The following is a 19,092-nucleotide window of genomic DNA, read 5'->3' as shown; positions in this document are numbered from 1 at the left end:
AAGTTGTATGAAATTAAAGTCTTGAAAAGTGTCACGACAAGCCTTCGCTCGAGTGAAATTTAATTTCCGTAAAACTCTGAAAAATAAAGAGATCCGATCAAACTGATTGTGGTTTTAGTATAGGTACATGAATGTCTTACAACACACGAGAAACGAGCGAAATCCGTGTCTCAAGCAAAATCGACCGGACCGCTCTTACAGAGACACTCTCTTAACAATTTCAGCCCAAAACGGTACTGTAAGAGTGAAATGTCTTACCCCAAAACAAAACATGCACAAATGAACCCAATGCTAGGTTTCAAAACAACTGTATGAGAATTGGGCAGGCTATCTTTCTTACAATCAGGAAACTTACATAACTAATCCACGGTACTCACCAGATCATCTGCTAAAATGAATATGATGTTGGGTTTAGAATTCTGTTTAATAGCCAACGTTACTGATGACAGAAGAACCAGTTCTGATAGAAACCACAAAATCTGCATCCTGAAATCTAATTATTAGGACAAAAATAAAAATCAACAGACTTAAAAGACAGCATCAATTAAGTACCCATGCAGGAGAGAAGGCATGGCTAAAATTTTTTGGCAAAACCCCAGTAACCCATATGAACTGCTAGAGACGACCTGAGATGTTTTGCACAATTTCTGCATGCAGAATTCAGTTGTTCGTAAATTGCGGCCAGGTAATCCCTAGATCATGGCTGCTTAGTTCCAAAAAAACAAATATGTTTCAAAATCGTTGAAAAATCAGCTTTTCATTGAGCATCAAAGACTCCGGTGTGATCTTATAAAATTAACAAAAGTAATTTTGACACCTGAGCGCTATCATCGAAACAATTAAGTCCAAAATACTCAAAAGTTTTCCCATGCATATATTCGTTTATTAAATAAACTCAATTTCGTCCGAACTAAACAATTTCCATGACCCTACCTCAATCCACAGTAGTCTGTCTTCGTCAATGTTGGACCACAAGATAAATTTGAAATCTTTCACTGTCTCTTCAAATGACCATCACATGATTGTCATTATTCAGTACCCAGACTTCCATTTCTATATCGCGTGCGCGGCGAGCAAGACGAACTAAGAATTCGTTTTTATGTACTCTGTTACTCTACCATTACACTCTTTCGATTATCTCATTTATTACCGAAAGAGCGGCTACTCAGTTGGTAAGTTCACTTTTCGGCCTAAACAGGTTTATTCTCTCAAATGGTTATTCTAACCGGGTAACTTTGTTGATTCAAGCGTTGCGTGACAGCTGGGTAAGCGTGGGTTAAGTACATCGACCGCCAGCTAACGCAACAACAAATCATCACAATTTCATCTAAAATTCCTATCGGAGTGAGTACTAACTGAAAGATACGGCACCTTTTGAGGCATAGTCTTTTTCCTTTTTAAAAACCCAGCGATAATTAGCTTCGAACCACAACAACCCACAATATCAAACATCCATCTTTATCTCCATAAAGTTCTTGCCGCAATTCTTGCGTTCCCCGGGCTAAAAAATAACATGGTTTCTTCTTTCCACCGGAGCAGTTGGAACGGCACCTACCACCAGTAAGTAAGCCCCACCAGCCCACACTACCAGACCCTGATATTACGTGGTTTGAGACATTATTATGACTTACTCTTCCGCAAAGCGCCTAGTCTCTCATTTAACCCCTTAACCCCTGAGAGTGATGGGCATCTAATTTCTCCCTTCATTACCACCCTTGGATCAATTATTACGGTTTTGAGAATAAAGGAAATGATCACAAATCTAACAATTTTTTTATTATTAGACAAATTGTCCTTCTTTAAGGTTAAACTACTCCTTAACGATAGTCAGCTTAGTCTTGAGACGAAATTGCAGCGCATTAGGTGCAAGTTTATTTCATTATTTTACAACAAATTTCGAGGCAACGCTAACCTTGTCTCAGGATCTAATTCTACAACACGAACAGCGCTGATCTATCTACTAACATATTTAGTTGCTTATATCTTTCTTACTAACACACAGTTTCAACATTCAGTATATGGACAAAACTCTTGAATTGCACAGACAAACATATTGAACATACTTTTTTAAAGTCCAAAACAATTACGGTCTCCTTAAATTTCGAAATGCGTATTGAGATGTGGGATTTCCTTTTCAACCATACATTAGATCTTCCACTCGGAAAATAATTATATTATTTTTAAAAAAAAGGACGAGTCTGGTCACTCGAGTCACAAAAAGAGTTACTGGTTGTTCCAGAGCACTCCAAGATGGAGAAGTCGATCATACTCCAGGTTAAAAGCTGACCCTTTTAAATTGTGATTAAATGAATTCTACAGCGCTTTCGATTGATTGTTGCAAAACCAAAACCAAAGCAATCATGGCGGCCAATCAAGAAAGGAAAACATCGAAAAGATAATCTGTACGGGCGTCTGGGAAAACATACTTTCGTCTATGAGAATAGCAGTTATATCCAAGGGCTTAGACCAAGAGTTTCTCTGTTTCCTCATTTTCTCTTAAAAGGGTCTAATCAAGTTCTCAGTCCATCCAAGGAGACCAAACTCCACCGAAGTTGTTTGGATTAGCCCTAGGATCAAAGTGCTTGTTCCTCGTCGGTACCATCGTTTCTCTGTACTCTTTAAGCCAAAGCAACATGCCGTCAACTACATCTGGGTGGTTTTTAGCCTGGTTCACATACTCGCACGGGTCAGCTAGCACATCAAACAAGCATGGACCCAACTCGGGGGTACACTCAGGAGGGGAACTTGGCGGCTCACCACAAGTAACGACAGCATTCTTCAACGACGCATGCGCAGCTCGAGTAGAATGGTTGGAGTATTCAATTCCGGGGGGAGCATACCATCCGCTCCAGCCTGAACCTGGGGGTGGGGGAGAGAAACAACGTCATAAGGTGATAACATGTCAGAGTAGTGCTAGTGATATGTACAGGAGTAAGCGCCATATATTTGAGCCACAGTTAAATGTTCATATTGATTTTAATTTTAAAATGTATAGTCGTGTATTACAACTAAAAGAGATGAGTTGCATTTTTTAAATTAGTCATATTGTCAGGCAAACTGTTTAATTCCAACACCGTGCATCAGTGAAGAAGATCGAAAAATTGGCAGGCGTAAAACGGAGCGTGTATTATAAGGAAAGATACGAAGAGTCTTTTCCCCTGCTTTTCCCATACCTGCGCTGTTTTTCGCTCACCCACTTTTCATTCATTCTGACGAAGGGCTAACGCTCGAAACGTCAGCTTTGAAACTCTTTACGGTGGTTAATTTACGTTATCAACTCAGTTGATTATACTAAATCACACTTTTTCTATCGACGTCGCTGACTCAGTGACATCCACAGACAACTGCTAGCTCAAACTCTTCAAATTTAGTCTTATTTCACTCAGTTCGCATAAACAGAGAGTTGTTACAATGAAAAATCGGTTTGACATCATACCGTACAATAATACTTACTTATATTAACAAGAAGCTTCCACTGCCTGTATCGTAAAGCAGAGTCACCTCTGACAGGGTCTATGTTGAGAAGAATCTCTTCGCGGGGACATAGAGAAGCTTGAGAAAGCGTGTCCCACATATCATAGCCATCCACATTACGAAGTTTATGAATGTCACCTCCTGCTACACTGTACAGTGTGGGAAGCCAGTCAGTCACGTGCATCAAATCCATGCTTACTCGGCCTTTCTGGGCCAGTAAAGGACTGTGTACGAATCCCGCGCCACGAACGCCTCCTATTGAGACAATTGACGACTTACAATCAATTTACACACAAACTACAAAAATGCATACCACTTCAACGGTATGCATGTACCACAAACGAGTAACTCTTCAAACCCCGTAGGGTGACTTGCATCAAATTTTTCCTTTCAACATCATCCCTGAATCAAACTTTAAGGTCGCGAAAATCAAGGAAATGATCACCCACTAAAGCAGCTCTGGATTGTTGAACAAATTCTCCTTGTCAATACGCCAAGGAATACAAAGAAGACTGTATGGAGAATATTCATACTTATGTTAGAGTGTAAAGGGTCGAAGGATGCTTCGACTCACCTTCCCACAACGTCCATTTTACGCCCCTCAGGGGAAAATTACAAGCCATGTTCATATCGTAACCATTTGCAGGACCACCATTGTCTGTCGAGAAGACGATCACTGAATTGTTGTACAAACCACTCCCTTTGAGTGCATCAACAAGCTGCAATAGAGATTTTTATTAAACTCATTAGAGACCTACTATAAATCACCAACTCTTTCGCTCAAAGCCAATTTAATTGCAAGTTTCAAAGTATTAAAAGCACCTAAAACCTACACTTAATCAAACAAAAAGAAGTATGACAATTCAAAGCAACTTAAAAAACATGACAGTATAAATAAAACAAGCGTTGTGTGTACCTGTCCTACTCTCTGATCAAGGACTGAAACCACTGCTGCAAAGATTCTTCTGTTTTCATCTTTGATGTGGGAGAACTTCTTGATTTCATCTGGAGGGGCCTGAATTGGCTGAATGTAATTTGCACTGTGGACAGCTTGGTAAGGAAGATACAAAAACAATGGCTTGGAAGGGTCATGCTTTTTAATGATGTCTATGGCTCTCTCTGTAAACATATCAGTACTGTACTGACCCCATTCTGTCCAGACAGGCTGAAATGTATGCTGAAAAGAGATGTGTAAATAGTACAGGTGCATGTAAATAAACACTTTGAACAGTTGTGATATCAACCCTTTACACCCTTGCATCAGTATGCATCTTCTCCATACTGTTCTCTGTACATTCCAAAGGAGCTGACAAGGAGAATTTGTTTAACAGTCAAGAGTTAAATTGTTAAGTTGGTGATCATTTTCTTTATTCTCGTGACCTTGATGTTTGACTTAAGAGGGATATTGTAGGGAGAAATTAGATTCTAGTCACTTTTGAGGGTCAAAGGGTTGAAAGAAGAGATCACTTTTTTTTTAAGAAAATACTCAAATTTAAGAAATAGAGATGAGTAGACATTGTAAAAATTCAAGAAAAAGCGTAGAAGAGGTAAGACAAGTGAGGGATAAGGAGATGGAGGCAGAGTGGAAATGGTAAATGATAGCAAAACACATTACAAAGAGGAATGCACAGAAGGAAATGAGAATTTGTGTGTAAAAGGGAGGAAGGTTAACAGGTCAATAAATTTACTACTTAGGTAATGTAAATTTGAAAATGTACATAATTAGGGAGAGGGGGGTAAGGATTCCTTTTCAATCCATTCACTCTTAAGGTCATAAGAGTAATTCTCCCTCCTGTTTTTGCTACAATTCTTACATCAACATTTCCTACATTGATGTTTTTTTTCCTATATTTGCATCACCTGCACCCTTGTTAGAGAAAGAAAACTCCAAGGGACAAATCACTTCTTTGTCATTCCAGGGGAGGGGATAAAATCGGTACAATAGACCTGCAGATGGGACTCTTCGAATATTTTCAGGGAGAAACTTTCTCCTTCCTTTTCTCTACAACATAAAATGAATGATTTTGGAAATTTAACCTTTTTGTCCCCAGGTGTGACCAAAATTGAATATCTCCTTACAATTCCAATACAGTTTTGGGCAGAAAGGTGTTGAGAAGAAAGAAACATCAATAAGTCAATGTTATCTGCTCTGAAACCAATTTTTTAATGGCTAAAATTAAAAAAATTGTAAGGTAGACAGTGGAGAGAATTTACATTTAGATCTCCAAAGTGAAAGGGTTCACAATTATTTACCATAGGTTTGCATAAATACCTGACACTCTTTGGTTTACATGCATGTTACTTCATTTTCATCATTTAAATGAACCAGTTCTTAATAAACAGATTTACATGTACCTCTGTATTGTTGTGAAGATCTAATCCCCATCCATTTGTCTCATGATTTGAATGGTCCCAATAATCTTCTTTTCCACAGTAATAACCAAAGAAGGTGTCAAATCCTCTCCTTGTGGGAGTGTAGTCTGTTTTGAAGAAACCAAGATGCCACTGGAAAAAAATTAATGAAAATAAGCCATATCCATTGTGCAGCTTGTATTGCATTTTGAGAAGCATGCAAAGCCAGGGAAGGAGGAAACACTTAACAGGAGTATATTTTTACCATTTTTTTTACCCTCTCCCAAAAATTTACGATGTAGCATTCCCCAAAGTTAGCAGCACAGTAGTAGATGGGAGTTTACATTCCCTTTTTTCCCACCAAGTGGTTTTAGCCACCAATGAAGTAAAACTTGGTAGAGCTTCAGTAAAGTTATTAAGCAGAATTTTTAAATTGTTATGGTCTAACTATTACCTTTCCAACAGCATGTGTAGCATATCCAAGTTCTTTTAGGTACTGAGGCAAAAGAGTCTCATTCAAACCAAGGCCATAGGGCTGACTAGCTAATATGACATCATGCTGCATTCCTATGAGATAATCAGGAGAACAAGTTAAGTCTTGTTACATGTGGTTTGGTTGAAATGACTTTGAGTACATTAATAATGCAATGTACTTTCTACGTGACTATGTTGTCTTTCAATGTAAATGTGCCCTGCTTACCAAGCCTGAGGCCAAGATGGTTCAATGTTAACTGAGTTCCTTTTTTTTACAATTTTAATATCCAGCCATATTTACTGAACAAGCTTTGTCAATAATGTGTTGATCAATTTCAAGCTTCAACATCTCCCCCCCTTCAACCGGAGAGAATATCACCGTTGTCCAGGGGAGGGTGAAAAATTTGAACTGAAATTAAATGTTGAGTCTTTCTAGAAGATTACTAGTATTTTATCCCTAATTAAGTATGTGTTTAAGGGAAATATTTCACTTCAGCTATGAAACCGCTAAGGAAAAAAAGTATGCAGGGTGTAGGTTTTATAGCTTGGTCAACATGAAGAAAGTTACTGTTTCTGATTATGCCTTTTACCAAAAAAATAGGTGGGACATTTAACAAAATTTTTGCCTCGAGGGGGAGGAGGAAGTTAAAGCTTTAATTGATAAATGTATCAAGGATTTATCATATAATGGCAAAAAGATTTTGGTTTAATAAGAATCACAAATTACTTGCTTTTTTGAGTTCTGGGAAAGAGAGTTGCTTTTTGTACCAAATTTAAGTCATGAAACTTGTTTAATGTGTTTTCTTTGTTGTTACTGTCTTCTGTTGTGTGTCCTGACATTGTGCATAAATTATAACCTTTGTAAGCCTGCTTCACACAATTTTTTTTTTTGCATGGGATCAATGCAGGCAATCCCAAGCAGCAAATATGGGCTCACATGGCCAATCAGAACACAAGATTTGCTTCATCTTTCCCATGGGTGTTGTCAGCCATACAATAATGTAAGCTAATACATTGTTTGAGAACAGTCAACATGGTCCTACATGTAAGTCTACCACACTGAAAATCTGACAATAATCTTCCCCTAAAATAGAAAACATAGCACACAACATGTATACCTGAAAAGGATGCATAACCCTTCAAAACAGTACTCATGAAAATAACAAACAAACAAACAACAAAGAAAGCTAGCAATACCAGGGGAGTGATATAAATAATGAGATACTACTGTGTTCCTAGGAAAAAAAAAAGTGGACTGGCAAACAATGCTCAAATTAGAGCAAGTAAATTTTCTAAACACTCACCTGTATGGATGGGATATCGGCCTGTCATTATAGCACTTCTTGTTGGTGTACAAATACTTTGCACATAATAGTTGTTGAGAATTACCCCACTATTAGCCAGTCCATCCAGGTTTGGAGTTGGAATCTGCTCAGAACCGTGAAAACTCACATCATCCCATCCCTAAAAGAGCAACAGAAAGTGAAACAATGGTCAAAGAAACAATTTCAGGTGAAAAATGGTACTGTAAAAGTCAAATGTCTTACCCCAAAATAAAACATGCACAGATGACCCCAATGCTAGGTTTCAAAACGACTGTATGAGAATTGGGCAGGCTATCTTTCTTACAATCAGGAAACTTATATAACTAATCCACTATACTTACCAGATCATCTGCCAATATGAATATGATGTTGGGTTTAGAATTCTGTTTAATAGCCAATGTTACTGATGACAGAAGAACCAGTTTTGATAGAAACCACAAAATCCGCATCCTGAAATTAAATTCATATGACAAAAATAAAAATAAACAAACTTGAAAGACGGCACCAAGTAGCAACAGAAGTACCAAACAAAGGTTTGTAAAAATGGCAGGCGTCGAAATTTAAGTTATTATAACGTGAGCAGAGACGACAATCCTCAAAGAGAAAACCAAATGGACAGTCCGAGTTTTAAAGGCTTTCACACTCAGTCAGATTGCAAGCTTACGTCAGGTAATAAAATTAAACACCGCTAACACTCGTATATCCTTTCCGATGTGTTGAGTGGAACTGCAGCCGAGTTTTGCGGCGCTGTCATCCCGAGCGATCTTCATGTTCCGGCTGCCGTTCATTCATAAAACACTCGCCTTGAACAGTTCGTTTTCAGTTTATCATGTGAAAAAAATGCGTGTTTTTGTGAGCCACAATTCGGCCGAATTTCACTGAACATTTCACTTTCAGATTCTATATTAGAGACACTTCTTTCGTGCTCTGGCTGCTTCCTGCGTGCGTTACTACAGAACAGAGCACAGTCAAGGCTTCTCTATTTGTAAATTATTAAATATACTCAATTTCGTCCGAAGTAAACTAATTTCCTTGACCCTACCTCAATCCACAGTAGTCTGTCGTCGTCAATGTTGGACCACAAGGTAACTTTTGAATCTTTATCTGTCTCTTCAGGTCAGCGCGACTGCAGATAATCACATGATTGTCATGCTTCAGTACCCAGAATTATTTTCGCGTGCGCGGCGAGCAAGACGAACCAAGATTTCGTTTTCATATACTCTGTTACTCTACCATTACACTCCTTCGATTATCTCATTCAATACAGAAAGGGTAGATACTCAGTTGGTAAGTTCACTTTTCGACAAAAACAGTTTTATTCTCTCAGAATGGTGATTCTGACTGCGTGACTTTGTCGATCAAGCGCTGCGTGACAGCTGGGAAGGAGTCAACGTGAGTTCAGTACATCGACCGTCTGCCAGCAACAACAAAACATTACAAATTCATCCGGAGTTCCTCTCTGACTGAGTATTAACTGAAAGGTACGGCACGTTTTGAGGCATATTGTCTTTTTATTTTTAAAGACCTTGCGATTATTAGCTTCTGAGGCACGATTTCTTTTCGCTCAGCCCCATATTTCATTAGCGTAGACGAGGAAAACGTCACGGCGACTTTGGGACTTCACGACTTTGTTTTAGAATAATATGGGATTATACAGAAATATTTCCGCTTTTGAAGTTTGTACAAAATAGCTACCATTCCACACTCTGTTAATGAAGCGTAAACTACGAGTCGAAATCATTAGTTATTATCATATTCGTATTTTCTGTTGTCATCGATTTTTACTTTAACTGCAAAAAAAGTCAGGCTCAACGCTTCATTTTATTTTTATACTCATCAATGATTGGGTGAGTTAATTGACGTTTGACTTTGTGTTATTACTTTTTTCATTTTTTCCAGTAAACTTTTCTCAATAGTAATATTACTGAGTTATATTGTGAAACAAATCTGGTTGAGCCAAACTAATACCTGTAACCTTTTTTAAGACCTTAAGGGTGACCAACATCTAATTTCTCCTAACAGTATTAGCACTGAATCACTCATTTAGTGCATTATAATATGGGAAATGATCATCAGTGAAAGAAATTCTTGTTCGTTAGGAGTGATAGGTTAGGAAATACCAGCTTTAGTTCCAGATTATTATCCCAATTAGGAATAATTTATTTGACTGCTATTTCTCAGTCTCTTTCTGCAAACTCAAATGCACTTGATTTGATACAAATAATAAAAAATTGTGGAAAAAAAAGACTCCATAAAATTAAACTAATCTTTGGAAAGGGATTATTTTTTATTGCACATAACATTTGCTTGATTTCCCCATCTTTCTGAAGACAAAATAGCCAAAATTTCTCCTATCTGGCTGAGTGTCATTGGGAGCATGCTGAAAAGTGGATCAACAAATGACGACGTTAATTGACAGGAAAACCAGACAAAATGCTGATTGGTAACCTGTGCAATGGACCTTATGTCCCACATAAGAGGAATTTAGAGCAAAGTTTCTGGTCAGTTCAAATGATACTATGAAGTAGGGGTAAACTTTATATGAATAAACTTCATGCTCCTCACACGTCCATGTTCAGAGGTGCCAAATGACAAGGTAAGATCATGGTTTTTGTGAATGATTGAATCATAATGTTCCTATTGTGACTTGGGAATTAAAGTTGCATGCTTAGTTGAGTTTGGTGCATACTTTGGGGTGCAGCATTTGAATAAAACTCCTCATCTGGGGACAGAAGAGTAGACCTCTTTCACTTGTATGTTCTGTTTACTTATTTCAGGTCATGTGACAATACTCTGGAGAACTGTTTCTTTTAAATTTCATGTAATTCACACGCATATGTCCATGTGATTCTCAAAAGATAATGCTGGGAATTCCCTTAAGACCTGAAATGGGTAAACAAAACATACAATTAAACTGAAGAAGTCTATTAACTACACAACGTTCTGTTTTCATTGATGAATATTACATTTTCAGTATTGAGAAGCATCATGGTAGCAAAATCTGTGCCAACTGTGATCACTTTAAGCAATTCTCCTTACAATTTTCCATGCAATGATTGTGATGTCAGTTCAGAGAATTTGGTATTGGATCCTCTAATAATTCCCAAATTGATATCTTTCTGTATTCTCATCACTTGTTGCCTGATGTTGTATTCATATAGTGGGGAGGAATTCTGTCTTCGCGGTCGTCAAATTTTGTTAATCACTGGTATGATTACAGACTGAATTGGACTCCACTCGGTCCTATTACCATTATATACAGCATGCTTCTTTGACCAAGCGTTGAGGTCCACAAAAACGCATTGAAAAGAACAAGGCTTATATCCAGCCATCTTGACTGGACAAGCTTGGTCAATGACGTATTTATTATATAGCAGAAATGTTTCGAGTTAATGTAAATCAAAACCGCTTCTAACCTTCATATTTGTTTTTGGACACAATAAACTCACGAAACTCATTTATATTTTCTTGGTTATCTTTATTTTTCGACTTTTTCGTGTCGTATTTTCGACTCCATTGCCGACATTGTCCAAGAATTTCGAATCCTCTTAGTGCGCCGCTACACGCAATGTTCTTCCTTGCACGGAATCAAAGCGGGAAATTCCGAGCGGACAATCGGATGGGCCTATCTTGGGTAGCGAACCAGAACACAGGATTCATCTTGCCCACGGGTGCTGTTAGCTACATAATAAAATCTCTTCTGGTGTTTCGTGGGTCAAAATTTATCGCGTTATTTTTTCTACTGGACTTCCTTTCCACAAACGGAGGATCTACGTGTTGTTGCAGTTGTGTATGAATGCTTCAGACAACCCGAAAAAAACGGCATCGAACTTTAATGAAATGGTACTTCTTCGCTTCTGCGGTATCTTTCTAAACTCTTAAGTAGTTTTAACGAATGAATTTTTGCTGCTGTTTTGCTAAAAAATAATTAAAAACAAAAACAAAAAATAACGAGATGGTTGTTAATCCATAGTGTTAAACGCGTTCTCCTACTGCGTTAAACAATAGACGCTACCCATTTGATAAATATTTAAAGGGGTAAGTTTCTAAAGAAACTGTGGTGCTGCGTCGGTGGGAGAGTATAGCAGGTAATTTAGTGTTAACAACTGGGTTGAAAACGTAAATTAGCCACCGTAAAGAGTAAAAAAGCTGACGTTTCGAGCGTTAGCCCTTCGTCAGAGCGATTGGAGGAATTGTGGGTTGTGTGTGGGTTTATATGCAGAAAGTGGAGCTACGCCATTGGTGGGAATATGGTGAAGAGGAAACAGGAATAAATTAGTTGAATGAAAAGCGCTCATTGATTCCGTGGGGATTAAGGGAGCCGATTTGGAAGATAAATTTTTGTTCTAGTGTTTTACGGCTTTCCGAACTGCCGAGATGTAAGGAAAGGCCGCAAACTGCCATATGCTGTTTAGAATGATTAGGAAGATTAAAGCGTCCAGCGACCGGTTTGGATACGTCCTTGTCATTTCTTTCTACGTCGCGAAGGTGTTCTCGGAATCGGTCACCTAGTCGTCTTCCTGTTTCGCCAATGTATAACTTATTGCAATAAGTGCAAGTTATGCAGTAAATAACATTGGCGGAGGTACACGTAAAGTGATCAATGATCTTAATGGATCTCTTGGGTCCCAATATTTTCTCTACGTTATGAATGAAAGGACAAGTTTTGCATCGTGAGTGATCGCATTTAAAAGTTCCAGATTGGTCATTGGTTTGAAATGAACTCCTGACTAAAAATTTGCCTATGTTTTTGTCACGTTTGAATGAAATAAGTGGGGGTTGCGAAAAGATAGTGCCAGTCTCTGAATCGTTTTGGAGTAATTTAAAATTTTTAAGAATGATAGATTTAACTGCGTGGTTGTGAGGGTGAAATGTAAGAGTAAATGGAATGCGGTCAGTGTTTTCCTTCTTAGCCGTTTGTAGTGCTGACTGTCGATCGATTAGTTGGGCACGGTGGTGGCCCGCTTGAACGACAGAAACAGGATAGCCACGTTTATCGAAAAACTGGCACATTGTCTCTGATTTTTCGGAAAAATCAGAGTCGTCACTACATAAACGACGAAGTCTGAGAAACTGTGAAAAAGGTATGGAGTTCTTGACTTGTGATGGATGATTGTCAAAAATACGATTAACGATCTTATAGCTAAACAGGAATTGCCGGCCACTGCTAAAAATCTCATCATTACCACTCCTAGAACTTCGTGTATTTACTTTTTACCTAAAATCCACAAACCTAACAACCCAGGTCAACCCATCGTTTCACCCTCACAACCACGCAGTTAAATCTAGCATTCTTAAAAATTTTAAATTACTCCAAAACGATTCTGAGACTGGCACTATCTTTTCGCAACCCCCACTTATTTCATTCAAACGTGACAAAAACATAGGCAACTTTTTAGTCAGGAGTTCATTTCAAACCAATGACCAATCTGGAACTTTTAAATGCGCTCGCTCACGATGCAAAACTTGTCCTTTCATTCATAACGTCTTTCCGCCATTTCAGCCACTCGTTTCTATTCACTCGAAGAATATCAGAAGACGTTGTTCATTAAATTTACAAGTATTGTAACCTGCAAAACAAAATGATCAAAATCCTTCTAGTTGTATTGTCATGGGAATTGTGACTTTCCTGCGCATAGTAAATTGCAAAACCTGACTTAAAAAAAAACAACAAAAAAAACAGTCAACGTCATGTTCCCTAGCATCTTCTGCTGATTAAAAATGGTGTGAATGGAACGTACGCGTGGCTAGCGTTCTGCAGTGGCTCACTAAAGATATTATTTACAGCACCAAGCTCTTTTTTTTCTCCTTTTTTACTTTTGTGCCCTTATCATCGCCTCCAAGCACAGAGGACATTCTAGACCTCTCACAGAATTTTTCTCAAAGTCCAGGATTTTGTGTTAGTTGTAGTACTGATTAGCAGGATCAAGGAAAAACGAAAATATACTTATTACCATTTACAAATTACAATTTAATAACAATACGCCACGATTAAAAGGTGAGACAAATGCACGTTTTTTCAAGCCCCTATCCAATTCGCAATGTTTCGTTGGACACATCAGATATAGGGGTAAAGCCAGTCTTTTGGCTGTATTTAATTCAACCGTTTAACAACCAGCCATTTCTAACATATAAAATGACATCAGACAATTCAAGAAAACCAGACACTTTAACCATCTACAATGAAACCTTCACGATGACTTCTGCAGTTATGCGCTGCGTCTTAAAGTAATAAGTAGAAATTTGAGTGTCAGTTATCTTCTCTGCCTGATTTTTTGTCAGGAAAGTATGCCTGACAAACAGATTTTTACCTGAAAATTCTTAAAAGCGATACATTGATCACGTAATATATTTTCCTAATCCTAATTATTTGCACGCTTTCTAATTTGTGGTAATTTTGAAAACAGTGGTATTGGGAAAAACTTATGAAAGGAGTCTAATTACAAAGTCTTACAATGTCCATAATTTTATTAGGGACAAATGATGCATATAGAGAAAAGTAAAATACAAGGAATAATTGTAGATGTTTCGATACGAGGATATGGAAAAAAGTGGCAGAAATGTTTTGTTCTATCGCGTGAAAAACAACACCGTACTAACACTTTGATGCATGATTAAACTAAGGAAACATGTTAATAAGAACTAATTGTTGGTAAGAACAATTGAGCCAATTTGACATTTCCTTAACAAAAACTACTCTGAACAATTCCTGGGAATAACAATTGACTCATTAATAATAACTATAAGTAAGGCAGCTGTGAAGGGTTTCCTTTCAAAGTTTATCTTGTTCTACGGGACGCTTCACAGACGGTTGAGTCCTGGAGAAATACAAGATGGGTACTGCGTGGTTTCTGCCGTTGTTGCAGTTCTTTCTTTTAGTTGGTAAGTAAGACACATCCACGTTTGTTTGAGCTCTATTTTGTCAATAATATTATCTTTAATGCTGCTTTTCTTGAGAGAACTCTTCGTCAGGGGAAAGCCACGTCACGGCTCGTTAAGAAGACCAACGTCCACGTCAATTTTCCGAAAATTGCGACGCCTGCTGGTTTCTTTTAGGGTAACATGCCTTAGTGTAATATTCAGCCGAGTGTTTCACTTGTGCTCCGGAGCAACACAACATTTAACGATCAAAAACCTGAACATGTTTTTTCAACGCTCTTAATATTTTCATTCAACTCTCCGTCAAATGTCTTGAAAAAAGATAAGTTAAAGGAACTGACTCTTCCAAACGCCTCGAGTAAAACACCAAAAGGAACAAAGAAAAGTGCTATTCATGTGCGAAGGAAAGGGCTAGACTACGAAAAATCCCTGCTTTTCGGCGAAGTTCGTCGCTAGAATAAAAACAAATTATTCAATGAAAAAGAAATTGATGTTGGCGCGCCGTGTAGGCGCCTAAGAGAGAGGTGCACGTATGATCCCTACTCTGGGTGGGGTGAGGTAGAATTATTTCCAGTGCTTAGATGGGATTGGCCTACTGCGAAATGAAATATCTGTACGTTTAAGAAGTAAATTATTGAAGGAACAACTTGCTTTAACCTAAGATCCTTGTCTATCTCCTTAACCAAAATCTCTGAGCAGACAACAACTTTTGGTCAATAAAAGTAGTTTTTCCAACTCCCGTCCTTGAATACATTCTAAAAATTTATAATCAGCAACTCTTCCTCTTCCACTAGATCATTGCTGAAATTTCCCTTGAGAACCTTAGAATTTAAGAACTTGAGGATATAGTTTGGATATAACACCAAATTCTCATCAATTAGCTTCCTGATCTTATGAATGTTGTTATGTGACATAAAATATTATATCACAGAAGTATTTTTTTTTCATAAATTCATGGTGCTTTTCGCGCGCGCTGATTGATGGTTTAAGAGTTTAATTTAGGTCTATTTTTTGCATACAAGCAGAAATAAAATAATTTATTTGTTTCAGTGTCAGTGGCTAGTGGTGAACATTTATCACTAACCACCTCCACATCGGCGAGGAGTTGTTAAGAAACGTACTAAAACAGTAAGACAATATACTACAAAAAAAGATGATTTAAACTCGTTTATTCTGCAGCTATCTGCAGCTGTCACAATCTTTTCGGACGCCAATCCCCCGCTAGTTGCTAAGAGATAGTTTGAGATAACTAATGAGAGCGCACCCTCAACGCTATCTGCTGTTTTAGTATATACTAAACACCATCATTCACCTCCACTGCGGTGAATGATTGTTAAATAATATTGCTTTTGATCTGAAATTAGACTTGATAGAATCAGAGATCATCCAGTTAGTACAACCCATGAGTACTGGCACAGACAGCAAATGTATACACCAACAAATAATTCCCAACGAAAAAAAAAGCAACAGCGAGACAAAATAAAGTAAGAGAAATGAGAGATGTTTCATGATAACTGGATTTTTTCTTTTCATTTTCTAGGATTTGCGGCAGGAGGTATGTACAAAACTTTTTCGAAGCATAATTTAAAGTAACCTTATCGTGGGAAAATAAGACACCTGATTCATTTATAGGAGGCATAAACTCTTCACAAAGGGCAGAAAAAAAAACCGGGTCAGCTTAGTGGAAAATTTATTTATTTAATTATTTCCCCACCCTCTATGCCTATCGTTGTGCAGGTGTGTCTCTTTTTGGTATTCTTTATGTACTATTTGCGGATGGTATTCGTCTCCTCTCAAAGTGTTGTAGTCCCTACTTCCCTTACTGGGCGTTTGGTATTTTCCATATCTAGATTGTGACGCACCACTAGGAATAGAAAGTGGAAAGATTCCAAACTCAGCAATGAAGGCTGCCACTGTGGTATGTATAAATGTTTTGTATATTTTCTTTTTACTTGACAGCATGGGTTGTTCCTCGAGCAATATCCCCTTCAAATGCTTGCTGTGGTCCTTGTCAATATTTCCCCAAAAGACATTATGTCAAAGGTGGCTACATCACGATATCTTAAATATTCATTTATCCCACCGTGCTCAATTTGAGGGTGACTACAACAAACTAGTTGGATGAGATAGTAAAACAGAAAAAAATGGCGATACTGAGCCAAGAAGGACCAAGGTAAAGGAAACTGCTGCGAAGATCCCAGAAGTATTTTGGGGTCTATGTCAGCAGCTAAACAATTGCCCACTTACCCCTTCCTTAATCCATCTTTAACCCAAACTTTTCAGTTGTTGACTGTCATTGGGTTAGGGGAAGGGTTAGTGTGCAGTTGCTTAGATACTGTCATTGATCCGGATTTTCACCCAAATGAGACAACAATAGGCCATTTTACAGTTATGAACTTAGTTGCCAAGCCTTTGATTTGGAGTGAGGCTGAAGGTGACCATGTTGTGATAGAGATTAGTATCTAGTTAGCATGATAACAAAGTAATTTGCATTTGAAAAGCAGCAACGTTTGTATCATAACAAGGTCGTCCGTAGCCTCACCCCTGTTCAAAGGCTTGGCAACCAAGCGCACAACTGTAAAATGGACTACTGCACTATTAATTACACTTAAAAGCCAAAGCAGATACAATCAGAAGGAGAAACAAATTAATATATGCAACTTTTTAATGGACAGGTTGTCGCAAAAGCGCACGCGACAACCCCGAAAGGCAAAGAGGGTAGTCTCAGGTCATGGCTCCTTGACCTCAGGATTTCAGGGAAATATCACTGTAAGGAAGAGACATGGCGGGTGTAATCAATTTATTTCATTCACAAGACTGGCTTTTACTTCTATACCCAGTTATAAAAAGGAAAAAAGGAACGAACTTACCCTAATGAAAAACGAAAACATATTGTTCAATTTTTTTGTTCCTCTCGTATTCACGTGCATGTTGGTGTTCATCCCTTGTTCATTAGTGATTTTATTTATATTTCACCGTTTCAGTTATAAAAATTCATTGATCACCGGATGCCCGGATTACTTTTCGAGATTGTCGCGTGAACTTTGTCCTTTTACCGACAATCTTTCTGCAAACATCCGTAATAAGCGCACCTGTATTGCCTTGCACGGTGACATTTCAGTCTCAAGGCAATAAAATTTGTCAAAGACGAAATTCGTAAAGGACTGGAGGCCGGACATTGTATTCCAGGAGAGTTCTCGGCCAGGTGTCGCTGACAATTTTTACTAAGTCCTCCCTTTTATACTCTGCTAACGACGACTGACTCCTCCCCTCCTTCCTCATAAAAACCATGCGATCCCTCCAAAATCCTCCACACCCCCCCTCCTTCCTCCCGCGATAGGGATAATGGCCAAAGGTGTGCGGGGTCAAACTATCAGGATTAAGTGCGTCTTTATATCTTGCAGATAATCATCCTTACATGAGTTATGAGAGATCATCTTTTCTTTTTCTTTATGAATTAAAATTTCCAGTATGGCGGAGCAGGTTGGGAGGCTTACAAGGGAAGACTCAATCATCAGACTACATATTTGGTCGGAAATAACAACAAGGGCCAGTGGCTCCAGGTGGATTTCGGCAAAGTTGTCAAAGTGACGAAAATTGCCACCCAAGGTCGCCATAATGCCAATCAGTATATCACAAAGTATGTAGTCTCCTCAAGCCTCGATGGTAGTCTTTTTCAGTTTCAAGAGCACAAGCCCTACACTGTCCCACGGGTAGGTTGTAAAAGTATTCGATAAATTTGGCCCTAAATGCGCTTCGAGGCTTGTTCTACCCTGTGCGGAATCAACCTGAACACGTTGTTTTCGAAAGTTATTCAAAAAAGCGTAACACAAGTATTCCGTCCACACTAGCCATATAGGAAAATGAATAACATGTCTCCCGTATTTTATCGTAATCCCCCTTGTTTAGCCCAAGTGCTTTTGGGAAAAACAATAGAAAATATGTTTAAATTAAAAAAATAGAAGAAAGACCATCGACAGAAGTTACGCTTGATTGCATTTTTGGACATGCGCACAATTAAGGTCTAATCATACCACCAAGTAGTGACAAAGAGGAGTGACATTAGCGTCTTCGAAAAGCTCGCTTTTCCAAATGTTTTTCCTCCTTACTAGGACGCAAGTCTGGCGTTAAAATTTATTCTTTCTGAAGAGCCCTCTTTTTTAAAGCTCCTTTTTGTGGACGACTAGTCCAGATCAGAGTAGACGGTAGGCCTAAGCGTAACTTTATCCGGCTTATTGTGATTGTAAAGAGGGTATTGTACGGGTTGGTACTCTACAAAAACATCCATTCATTTTTGTTTTTAGTGAACAATAAATCATTCTTTTCTAACCTGCACCTAAATGTAATTCTAAATGCTATTTAAATTAGACTGATTTCTTTTAATGACGATGGGTGTTCATCTCAGGAATATTACGGGAACAGCGATTACCGATCTGTAAAGGTGAACATTTTGGATGAACCAATCATTGCTCGTTATGTTCGTATCCACCCGACTGGTTATTACGGTTACACCGCAATGAGGATTGAAATGTATGGCTGCGAGTCCGGTAGGCATTGGTCCAAATTTCCTTTTTTTCTCTTTTAGCTT

General features: G+C 38.2%; 3 protein-coding genes across 5 annotated transcripts in view; 1 reads left to right on the top strand and 2 right to left on the bottom strand.

Annotated features, from left to right (window-relative positions):
• Nucleotides 1-993, bottom strand: part of LOC131795434 (arylsulfatase B-like) — a 17,460-nt gene extending 16,467 nt beyond the window's left edge. Inside the window, exons 1-2 of the mRNA XM_059112998.2 lie at nt 934-993; nt 378-493 (exon numbers count right to left, since the gene is read on the bottom strand). Of these exons, the coding sequence (XP_058968981.2) occupies nt 378-485 (108 nt within the window). The 5' untranslated portion in view covers nt 486-493; nt 934-993. The remainder of the gene's footprint in view (nt 1-377; nt 494-933) is intronic.
• A 768-nt stretch (nt 994-1,761) lies between these two features.
• Nucleotides 1,762-8,820, bottom strand: LOC131795465 (arylsulfatase B). Its single transcript, XM_059113042.2, has 9 exons — nt 8,668-8,820; nt 7,967-8,075; nt 7,605-7,764; nt 6,281-6,393; nt 5,830-5,979; nt 4,391-4,651; nt 4,049-4,193; nt 3,454-3,729; nt 1,762-2,859 (listed from the first exon to the last, which is right to left on the bottom strand). Exons 2-9 carry the CDS (start codon nt 8,072-8,074, stop codon nt 2,519-2,521), a joined length of 1,554 nt encoding a protein of 517 aa, XP_058969025.2. The 5' UTR covers nt 8,075; nt 8,668-8,820; the 3' UTR covers nt 1,762-2,518.
• Nucleotides 8,808-19,092, top strand: part of LOC131780015 (uncharacterized) — a 36,068-nt gene continuing 25,783 nt past the window's right edge. The window contains exons 1-7 of one of the 3 annotated variants that reach the window (XM_066170544.1): nt 8,808-8,912; nt 8,989-9,106; nt 9,956-10,126; nt 16,045-16,059; nt 16,355-16,422; nt 17,975-18,217; nt 18,910-19,051. In XM_066170544.1, the coding sequence (XP_066026641.1) occupies nt 16,405-16,422; nt 17,975-18,217; nt 18,910-19,051 (403 nt within the window). In that variant the 5' untranslated portion in view covers nt 8,808-8,912; nt 8,989-9,106; nt 9,956-10,126; nt 16,045-16,059; nt 16,355-16,404. Of the gene's footprint in view, nt 8,913-8,988; nt 9,107-9,955; nt 10,222-14,443; nt 14,508-16,044; nt 16,060-16,354; nt 16,423-17,974; nt 18,218-18,909; nt 19,052-19,092 lie in introns of those variants that run through there. The other 2 variants (XM_066170543.1, XM_066170542.1) reach the window with 2 other exon arrangements.

This window comes from Pocillopora verrucosa, chromosome 8, assembly GCF_036669915.1.
Source record: "Pocillopora verrucosa isolate sample1 chromosome 8, ASM3666991v2, whole genome shotgun sequence".
In the NCBI taxonomy this organism is placed as follows: domain Eukaryota; kingdom Metazoa; phylum Cnidaria; class Anthozoa; order Scleractinia; family Pocilloporidae; genus Pocillopora; species Pocillopora verrucosa.
The sequence above is the reverse complement of the archived record's forward strand: the minus strand, read 5'-3'. Positions and strand labels throughout refer to the sequence as shown.